This window comes from Silurus meridionalis, chromosome 5, assembly GCF_014805685.1.
Source record: "Silurus meridionalis isolate SWU-2019-XX chromosome 5, ASM1480568v1, whole genome shotgun sequence".
NCBI lineage: Eukaryota > Metazoa > Chordata > Actinopteri > Siluriformes > Siluridae > Silurus > Silurus meridionalis.
The window spans coordinates 964392-975579 of NC_060888.1; the positions used below are offsets into that span (position 1 = coordinate 964392).

The 11188-nt window shown below is 39.6% G+C and overlaps 1 protein-coding gene and 1 long non-coding RNA gene across 4 annotated transcripts in view; one reads left to right on the plus strand and one right to left on the minus strand.

Annotated features, from left to right (window-relative positions):
* Window positions 1–2363, minus strand: part of LOC124386596 — a 2690-nt gene extending 327 nt beyond the window's left edge. The window contains exons 1-2 of the long non-coding RNA XR_006925958.1: window positions 2228–2363; window positions 1031–1102 (exon numbers count right to left, since the gene is read on the minus strand). This is a non-coding gene — a long non-coding RNA (uncharacterized LOC124386596). The remainder of the gene's footprint in view (window positions 1–1030; window positions 1103–2227) is intronic.
* The window catches only part of pitx2 (paired-like homeodomain 2), a 13550-nt gene extending 5529 nt beyond the window's left edge, over window positions 1–8021 (plus strand). For 2 of the 3 annotated variants that reach the window (XM_046850535.1, XM_046850534.1), the window contains exons 3-4: window positions 3508–3707; window positions 5556–8021. In XM_046850535.1, the coding sequence (XP_046706491.1) occupies window positions 3508–3707; window positions 5556–6152 (797 nt within the window). In that variant the 3' untranslated portion in view covers window positions 6153–8021. Of the gene's footprint in view, window positions 1–1800; window positions 2405–3507; window positions 3708–5555 lie in introns of those variants that run through there. The other variant, XM_046850533.1, reaches the window with a different exon arrangement.
* The last annotated feature ends 3167 nt before the right edge of the window (window positions 8022–11188 follow it).

An 11188-nucleotide genomic window follows, 5' to 3' on the forward strand; every position in this document is an offset into this window, starting at 1 on the left:
AAAAAGAAAGAAAAAGAAAGAAATGCATTATGAATTAAAGGAATTAAATTGTATTAAGATGTAAAAAGAAATGACGTGATTCCTCTTCTTCATCTTCTTCTTCATTCCCTTTAATCACCTTAATGTACAGTTCTGATCTGATTCGATTTGAGGAACTTCATTTAATCCACAGCTCATTCATTAACATAAATTACTCCAGCAAACAATATAAGACTGCTTGTTATGAAAGTAGGAGGAAGTCACTCTAGCTCACATGTGGTTCTCAAAATCTCCTCAGAGTAAATTCGAGAAGGAGCAGAACTTCAGGAGTCTGTTTATAGTTTCAGTTGAGATGTTTAGCAAATTGTTTGGAAGACAAAAATATGCTCTTTAGATTGAAAGGCAGTGTAGATCCCATCATCATCACCACCACCACCATCACCATCACCACCACCACCATCATAATCATCATCATCATCATCATCATCATCATCAATCGCACCATTTCAGAGCAAATTAAACTTTAAAGTCTCAAATCTTAAATCAGATCTTTTTCTAGAAGAGCACCGAGACTCAGTCCAATGACTAATCATCTAATAATGGCATTTTTTTAAGCTTGACAGCGTAAGGTGTGTGTGTGTGTGTGTGTGTGTGTGTGTGTGCACAACATGATGGACCAGTCTTGATTGAGTAATAATGTACAGATAATAATATTGTTATAATGTGTTATTAAACTGTAATGATGAAGGAGAAGAGATTTGAGAATCGAGACTCAGGATCGTGAATATGTTTCAATTTAATGCAGGGAATTTTGGGAATTTGGCTCCATGGCTTCCAAACATGGAGCACAGAAAGCCAGACAGCCCCGAGGCCACGGGTTCTAGACAAAACTCCACACGTAGAGTGAGGAATGAACACCTAGAGCACTGAAGTGTCTCCTCACTGTCAATGTGTCTCTTAAACACGTCTGACTGAAGCTGTGTGTTGTGGAGGACACAGTGATGGTGTGTTAGAAGAGATAAGGTTCAGTAATAACTCAGTAATAACTCACATTGAGACAGTTCCACTTTCTCGGATGCTCAGGAATTCACTCAGACCCTGCACATGATGTTCTGCCTGATTTCTGGAGAGTTTGAAAGAAGAAAGTAAAATCAATAAAATTATACTCCCCAAAATCTGTAAAATACCCATAATGCATCAGTATTTCTCAAGAACAGAAAGTGAGACACAATTTCAGGCAACATTTGTGAGCTTCTTCCTCCTCTTCATCATCCTCCTTCTTGTTGTTGTTCTTCTTCACATAAGTCTTACATCATCAGGCTCTTATGAGCTCGTGAAGTAATATGTGGCAAATAAAAACACGTGACTAATTACCTAATGCAATCAGACGTGGAGAAAAGTGAATAGTGTAAAAAAGAAAAAAAATGAAAAAACGTGACAAATATGTGAAAAATCGCGGTGTCTAAACTCGCGTGGCTGCACATTGCACGTGACATTTATGACGCGACTTTCTTGATTGATTCGGGTTTTTTTTCTTCCTTTTTTCTAAGTTGGTTGCCTTAAAGTGGCTTCCTGTGTTTTGTGGGAACATCAGTGTGGCCTCTAAAATCCTCATATGAACACACACACACACACACACACACACACACACACACACACACACACACACACACACCGCATACACACAAAGACACAAACTCCTCTTATTGGCCGCTGAAGCCATCATGTGGACTTTAATGACCTGTCAAAACCGATAGGAGGAGCTTATGTGACGTCAGAGAGAGAGAGAGAGAGAGAGAGAGAGAGTTGGACAGCAAAAGCAGAAGAACAGCTGAAAGAGAGGAGAGAGAGAGAGAAAGAAAGAGAGGGAGAGATGGCAGAGTGAGAAATGTATGTGAGAGAGAGTGTGTGTGGATATAATATCTCCTACCTGTCTCTGTCAGTCTGCGCTCAGTTACTGCTGCGGCACACACACACACACACACACACACACACACACACACAAAACACACACAACACACACACACTGTTCAGGGTTCATCTGCGGGCTGAGCTGGAAAAGATTACTTTTTTTCTGCTTTTTTGTGAAGAAGGAGATCTGATCTGAGTGAAGAAGGATCTGCTAAGCGGACGAACACACACACACACACACACACACACACACACACACGGTCGCCGTGTGTCTCTCCATCTTCTTCCCATTCCGGAGTTTTTTCCTTCAGTCCTTTCAGCCGAAATCGCGACTTACATTTTTAACGCTCGATGAACTCGATGAAGGATCCGCTGAGTTTAGAACATCATCACCACCACCATCACCACCACCACCATCCCATCTCAGGAGGTTCCAAACTGATCTCGGCTTTCCACATGGCCACCAAACACGGAGTGGAGGGAAACACGGACACACACAGTCCCGAAGCCGCAGGTACGAGCAGGAACCAGGAGAGAAACCGAGAGAGAGAGAGAGAGAGAGAGAGAGAGAGAGAGAGAGATCTCACCACCTACACGGATGGAATTAACACCTAAAGTGTTGAATTTTGCTCTGAAAGTGTTAAAGGCGGAACATTTCGACTGTTTAACATTTAGTTAATTGTCGGTCACGCGCATGCGCTCTTTTAACCGACTAAATTAAAATAATGATCAAATATAATAGTTATAATAATTGTAATAATGATGACTCTGGGGATGGAGTGGAGGTGTAATTCACATGGGGAAACCTGGTGTCATGACCCGCGTCCGATATTTAATCTACCACACATTTTATTGTTATAGAAAGATAAATAGTTTTTTAACAAATAAAGGAGGTGAATAAAAAACAAGTGCAGATCACTGCAAAGTCCAATAGAAATGATCTTCAAATGTTTATTTAGACAAATACAAACTTTTGTAAATAAACTTTTGTAAATCATTTCTATTGGACTTTGCAGTGATCTGTCTGAAATGTGTGTGTGTGTGTGTGTGTGTGTGTGTGTGTGTGTGTGTGTTTAAGTGTAAAAAAAATATTTTTATTTTAAAATTCATAATAAAGACTTGGAAAACCTTCACGCCGACTTTCATCCGTAAACACAGTTTTTTAAATTTAATTATTGGTAAATAATTGGTTATAAATCTGATCTCCGATCGAATCCGGGTTTGGGAACCTTTGGGGTTCTTTATTTATTGAAGGATGTTTTTTGCATGAAGGTCTCTGGAGGTTCTTTGAGGAACTCGGAATCCGAATGGAGAAGATCTGGTTTGCGGTGCTGCAGTAATGGTGTATTTATTGTGTAAATTGGATCGCACCGTGTGCGTGTGTGTGCGTGTGTGGAGTGTAAATAAAGAGCAGTGTGAATTGGAAAGCAATTTATTTATTTATTTGAAACCGAAGCTTTTACACGCTTGATGTGGCGCGTAATTGAGCGCGTGTTCGCTTCTGAGCTGCAGCTCCTAATAAAGGGCCTCTTTATCTGGGGGAGGGGGGGGAGTAATTCTTTTTGGGCTTTTTATATATATATATATATATATATATATTTTTTTTTGCTTCTATAGAAAAAGAAAAAGTCCAAAGTAAAAACGAAGATTCCTCCGATGACCCGTCGAAGAAGAAGCGCCAGCGGCGGCAGAGGACGCACTTCACCAGCCAGCAGCTGCAGGAGCTCGAGGCCACATTCCAGCGGAACCGTTACCCGGACATGAGCACGCGCGAGGAGATCGCCGTCTGGACCAACCTCACGGAGGCGCGAGTCCGGGTAAAGCCATCATTTACTAAACACATGCATTCAATTAATAGAAAATTAAAATTAAACCGCAAATGCGCGTGAGCTGTTACACTATCGGCACTTTTTTAATTTATACGAGGCAATATATATTTATATTTATATTTATATTTATATTTACCATCTCAACCCCAAAACAGATTTATTCAATAAATAAATATTTTAAAATAAACATATCTTATAGCTATAGTTTATAGTTTATAGCAATTAATAAAACAAATGTCGCTACTGTAGCGCTTTAACTCTGCCAGCTCAAGTCTACTTCTACAGCTGAGTGTTTTCACTTCTTTTCTTAAGAGAGAGAGAGAGAGAGAGAGAGAGAGAGAGAGAGAGAGAGAGATTGTATCTTGGAGAAAAGCCGCTAAATAAAAACATTTTTTACTTTAGAAATAAGTTGAACATCAACATGTCCGGTATTAACAGAAGCAAAATAAACAGGATAGACAGATGGGTTACTTTTTTAATCCCAAATGTAAATTATAATTAACAAAAAAAGAAAGCAATAATCATGTTACATTCGCGTGAAGACTCGAATTATCTACAGGCTTTAAAATAACACTAATATATCAGTAAATTCAGTTTCAACACTTCTACTATGTGAATATTGAATTATAAATCGTAAAAATGTATATGATGTAATACATATGGAATTAATAATAGCCTTTATTCTGATTAGTCAGATCTTCCTGGTTATTATTATTTTATCAGAGTAAATTTCTTTGGTGAAATCGGATTTTTTTTTTTCAGTCCCACTTGAAATTACAGGTCAAAAGAAATCTATTAAAACCTAATTAAGGTCAATGAGTCTAAATTTGTTTGGTGTTGGGCTTATTAAGGGCGGGAAAAGCTTTACAGTCAACACACACACACACACACACACACACACACACACACACACACACACACACACACACACCATCAGCGGCTCTAAAGGAGTAACACACACCCGGTGTGAAAGAGGTGTAAAGCTTTGTGTTTTTTTGTGATTGCCGTTCCCATGTTGTGTGCTTAAGGTCAGAGTGTGTATGAAGGCAACACACACACACACACACACACACACACACACACACACAGACAGGGGTTTTGGAGGTGGAATACACATTGGGCGTTAGGGAGGAGGAGGAATACACACACTGACAGCTGAAGCTGGACGTGTATTGGGATTTGGGTGAAATGAGACACTGATAAAGAGCAGCTCGGTTATTGAGCAGAAGGAGAAATTAGTGAGTCTATAAATCTCACACCAACAATTCATCTATTTGAGATCTTAACTTTAAAAAGACCAGTGTGGAGTTTTTTTCTTTCATGGGCACGCGATCACCTGAACATCAGTCCAAATTCACCAAACTTTTATAGAATACTTATTTTTTACAGTGTGTAATTACAGTTAATAAAAAGCCTGTGAAATGTCCTCCTGCATACTTATAAAAAACCTAATATATAAACAAATAACCTGATCATTTAAATACAATTCTGAACCTGATTTAGCGAAACATCTGCGCACATCTGCAGCAGCATTATGACTGGCATTTTAATGCAAAGTGTTTATTAAATTAAAGGTGTTGAGGAAAGTAAACACTCAGAAATAAACACTATATTTTATATTATATAATAATTATATGACAGTATATTTTAAACTCTAAATATATATGAAATAATTATTATAATAAGATAAATGTACACATGTATATGCGCATAATTATGGACACAAAACGGGTTTTTGTTGTTAAATGCGCAATGATTCTGTAAATTCTGCTATTTAAATAGATTTCATTTGTTTGTTTGTTTAATTATAATTTTTTTTTGTTGGTTTGTTTTCAGGTTTGGTTTAAGAACCGTCGCGCCAAATGGCGGAAACGCGAGCGGAACCAGCAGGCCGAACTCTGTAAGAACGGCTTCGGCGCGCAGTTTAACGGCTTGGTGCAGCCCTACGACGACGTGTACCCGAGCTACACGTACAACAACTGGGCTGCGGCGGCTAAAGGGCTCGGTCCGGCCTCGCTCTCGGCCAAGAGCTTCCCGTTCTTCAACTCCATGAACTCCATCAGCCCGCTGTCCTCGCAGGCGATGTTCTCCGCCGCGCCGCCGCCGCCTCCACCGCCTCCCCCTGCGCCGAGCTCCATCTCCTCCATGAGCATGAGCATGAGCTCCGGCATGGCCGTGCCCGCGTCTGGTCTCAACGGCCTCAACGGCCTCAACAACCTCAACAACCTCGGCAACGCGTCTCTCAACTCCCCCGCCACCGCGTGTCCGTACGCCCCGCCGACCCCGCCCTACGTCTACCGGGACACGTGTAACTCCAGCCTGGCGAGTCTGAGACTCAAAGCCAAGCAGCACTCGAGCTTCGGCTACGCGGGAGTCCAGAACGCAGCCACGAACCTCAGCGCGTGTCAGTACGCCGTGGACAGACCCGTCTAGACGCGCAGGATGACGGGAGGGAACAAACCGCGCAATTTACAAATTCTAACAATATTATAATAATAATTAAGAACTAAGAACAAATTTCCAGAAACAGACATGTTTTCGATTTTATTTTCCAGTCACAGATAAATAAATAAATAAATAATAAAATAAAATAAATAAAAGCGCACGGAGAAATAAATGACTGGATATCTCGGGAATCCCTGGACTACATCTTTTGTTTTTAATTAGTAAAATTATTTTCATTTTCTTCCAAATGAAACCTGGCGCTATACAGGCGAAAGATTTAAAGCACCACTGAGGCTCATCATCATCATCATCATCATCATCTTCGTCCTCCTCTTTGCTCCTCCTAATCGCCGTCCAGATGGAGTTTGTTTTCAACAAGAAGAAGATGGACTTTACACAGAAAAGTGTTGCGCGGCGGCTTGGCTGGAACACAGACCAAGAAAACAACAACAACATACAAACAACAAACACATCATCATTAAGCTCGATTTTTTTTTCATCTTCTAGACTTTCAGTGACTGGACTTCCGGTGTAAATATGTGTCTGAATCCTGAATCTCATCTCCAGGTTTGTAGAGGCTTCCAGGCCTTTGGTTTTAAAAAGAAAAAGTAAAAAAAGATCACTTTAACAGCGCATGTGATGAAAATGTCTTGCTTGTAGCTGCAGTTGGAGGGAAAATGTACATAAACTGAGCAGCTGCAGTTCTACTGCTTATACATTTATTATTAAATGTCTGTTGTGAATATAGATTTAGAATAGAAAACAAAAACCCAAAAATGTTGCTGCGGGGATAAAAATGAATGAATTTGGTTTCTGCTCTGTGTACAGTACTACTATTTGGTACAGATTCTTCCTTTTTTTTTTTTTTTTTTTGCAACAGCCAAAAATAATAAACTATTGTGTTTTATTTAATGGAAGTAAACGCGCTGTTTGGTCAGGATTTTGTGTACAGGGCGATGTGTCTGTGTGTGTGTTTGAATACACACCTTATTACCAAATACACAACATGAAGCGTGTCAGACGTCCAGACCTGATTAGACCTGATTAGACCTGATTAGTGTCCCAGTTCAATATACATGTTGGAGCAGAAGAACTGATCGGTCAGGCGAGAAACAACAAGAACACAAAGCAATTAAAGTCTTAAGTAGAAGGTATTTGATTTATTGTGGGCCCCTGGCACTGCCTAAAGTCTGCTGTTTTACACCATTAAATCGTCTGCAGGTCTTTAATTAAAAGAAAAAATAATAATAATTTTAAAAAGCAGAACATCGTGTTTTTATTGTTTGCCAATTCGCGTCGCCTGCAAATTGTGTTTATTTCTATTATCGGGTAAATAACAAGAACTCAAAGTATTTCAAATCCAAACTCTCATCTGCAGGTCGAGCAAAAGAAAAAAAAACGTATAAAATATATGTTATTTGTTTCTTTTTAAAGGAGAATCGATATAAAGGAAATGCGCAAACACACAATTTCTCCTAAACGCTGTGCAAACGAGCCGCGGCGCGTGCGCGCGCATAAACTCAGCAGATTAGCGGGTTAGCATTTAGTTTAAAAAAAAAGAAAGAAGAAGAATAAAAAGAAGGAGGATTAAAGTATTCAGCATGGGCCACATTTTCTCACGTAAGTAACAAGTTTTGTTAAAGAATTTACAAATTTGGAATGAAGTCGCAAGAAAAAGAAAAAAAAAACAACGCGACGAAACTCCTTTAACCTTCTACCGAGTCCCGAGTTTTCACAGTGGAGCTGTTTGGAGCTGTTTGGAGCTGCTTGGAGATCAAACTGAGTATTTTCCATACTAATAAAACCATTATGGGCAAGTGTTAATATCATGTGTAATAAAGTGAATTAGCTGTGATCAGGTTCATGTCCTGTGTCACATCTTTACATTTATGGAATACTAATAACACACACACACACACACACACACACACACACACACACACACACACACACACCCCAAAGGTGAACAAGTTATTATTCGGGGTGATGTGTAACCTTTAAGGTCTATTATTGTTATTATATTATTATTATTTAAAGACCAGTTTCGCTCGTTTGTTTGTTTCGTCCCCACTTTAACCCCCCAAAACATTTCTCTATTGTTGCTTTAGTCTAGACAGTGTGTGTGTTTGTGTTTGTGAAGTTCTCCAACCCGTCATTACTCTCAGCGTGATGAATACACCTTCATACCTCACTGAAAATATAATTATCTCAAGACTGGGCAGCCACAAAACACACACAGACTCACACAGACCTCCTAGGGCAATAAGACTGTGTGTGTGTGTGTGTGTGTGTGTGTGTGTGTGTGTGTGTGTGTGTGTGTGTGTTTAAATTCACAGCAAAAGACACAAACAGATCAAAAAATATAAATGTTATTTCCCATGGAAATAGAAGAGCAGCACAAACACAACTTCGCCGCTTGAAACTGTGAACGCATCTGATGTTAACATTTATAACATCAACAAAAGAGACGCAGGAAAAGTCCTAAAGTGGAGTCCTCGGTCCACACTGTGCCATGGGACCCGCTGTAAATCACGTGTAATTGCCAATTCATCAGGGTGAAACGTGTTTCCTCGGTAATGTGCTCGGTAAAGACAGATCTGACCCGATACACTGAAGCGACCCACATGCCGTCTGGAGATCAATAAACGTCTCAATAAACAGCCAGACATCAAGCAGCTCTAAAAACAATCCGAGAGCAGAGCAGAGTGAGAAGCTTCAGTTCTGTCCTGCTGATCTCCAACACCACAGCAGGGTAAAGGCTTTACAGATATAATGATGGAGACGGTTGGAATCATTTTGCATGTCAGGTTCTCACTGGAACACATCCTGCTCATGTTCTGATATTAATTTAATCCTGTAACCTTTTAACCCGGCATACGATATTATCACAATATTAAACAAAAAAAACGTCCAGTGAACAGAATTAAAGAGATCATGTATAATATTTAATAAATCTTCAATTTCATATGATCAGACGCAACGTTTGTCTTCATGCGGGCCTGAAGGTCTGACTTTTAATCCATTTTCTTCTGAGAAACAACCAAACCAAAGGGATATTTAGTGCTTGAAGAGATCAGGGTTTTTGAATAATCACTTACTCATCATAATAATCACAGTGATATATAATTAATGGTATTTCGGAATAAAAGCACAGACGTTTCCTACACAGGCACCGTTTTGCTCTTACGCTTTTTAGGATGTTGGAATATTTTGGACAATCCTTTTTCAGCAGATTTCTAATTATAATTCTTTATTGCATAATTTACTGTGAGAAAATAAATGTACTTTGCTTTCAGTGATTTAATATTCTATTGCAGCACAAACGAAGATTAAAATTCCCCAAAATGTTTTCTAAACAGATTATTTGCAAAAAAATATGTATAAAATAAAATAGAGTTTGAGTATCGGATGGAAATCGGATTAACATTACAACTCAAGCTCGTGTTAGTGTTTGGAACAGTGAAGGACATTTTGTATATATTGTAATAAACCCAGTGGTATAAAAATAAACATTGTGGGACTTTAAAAAGGTGCTGATGAAATAAAGATCAATATTTCTTGCAGCAAAACAGATATAAACATGCATCATCATACATTATAATATCATCATGAAGGAAGATTCAACTGAAGTCTGCTGTTCCGGTTCCTGTTAAAGTAAATGGTGTTTGTTGGTGTTTGTAAGGATTCGTCACACACTTTTTTGTGTTCAGTTCACTACAGTTTAACGATGAGGTCGAAGGGGTCACATGACCTTCTGCATTCTCAGGGTGAGAGTCACCACCTGATGTGAATCCAACGCTACTCCTTCACTCCAATCACAAAACACTCAGAGAGAATTTATTCTTTTTAAAAATCAAAGTATTAACACGCCGTTGTCAGAGTCACAGGTTGTGTTTGCTTGTGAGTGGTGTGTGTTAGCGTGTCGACACCTGCACTGTAATTAGCGCTGGGTGAAAAAAAACATTTCATAACATATACTGAGATTAATATATATATATATATATATATATATATATATATATATATATATATATATAATATTTAATATCACATTCAGTGCAAAATTTAAACCTAGCCTCCAATCGTGTGTGTGTGTGTGTGTGTGTGTGTGTGTGTGTGTGTGTGTGTGTGTGTGTGTAGGCTCTGTATGTACCTGTGCACATCTCTGTGTTAAAATGCCCCACTGTGTCTGTCCTATGCCGTGTGTGTGTGTGTGTGTGTGTGTGTGTGTGTGTGTGTGTGTGTGTGTTTAAATATCACCTTAATTACACAAGTTGCAGCATGGAGTGTGTATTTGTAAACCCTTAACCTTATCAAGCCTGTCATTACTGTATGTCAGTGTGTGTATCTCTGCACTATAGGTGCACGTACATACTTGCTTGTGTGTATAATTGTGTGTGTGTGTGTGTGTGTGTGTGTGTGTGTGTGTGTGTGCCAGTAAAGGAAAGATGGAGAAATAGAGAGAGCGGTGGCTTTGATGGGCTGAGTGTGAGGTCAGTGGATGTTGAAGCTCTGGGCGTTGTGTGTGTGAAGTCGGAGAGTGTGTGAATGAGTCAAGCTTGCGTGACTCGCGCACTTCCTGCCGTCTCGACTTATATTAAAAAGAAACATCTTGGATGTTTTTGCTCCAAAATCGATTAGGAGTTTCCACGCAGCCTGTGCATTATCAGCCATGTGAGATCAGGAATGTGTGTGTGTGTGTGTGTGTGTGTGTGTGTGTGAGAGAGAGATAGCATCAATAAGCAGAGCGACCCAACGTTGCTGAGAGTGTTGTCCCATGAGCCCGACTGACTTTCTACAAATTCTTCACAATTCCATTTTTTATAAACCCACAGCCAGTGTTCAGGAACCAGCGCTCCAGTTCTCAAGGGTTCTCCTGATGTCTCCAGTTGACCCCAGTACTTCTGTTGTTCTGGAGTCAGACCGAGCCACACTTCACACCTTGTTTGCATAGCTGGAACTGTCTCACACTTCTGCTCGCACCGAACACCAGGCAAACGCTGTGGAGATTAAAGGAAAACTGG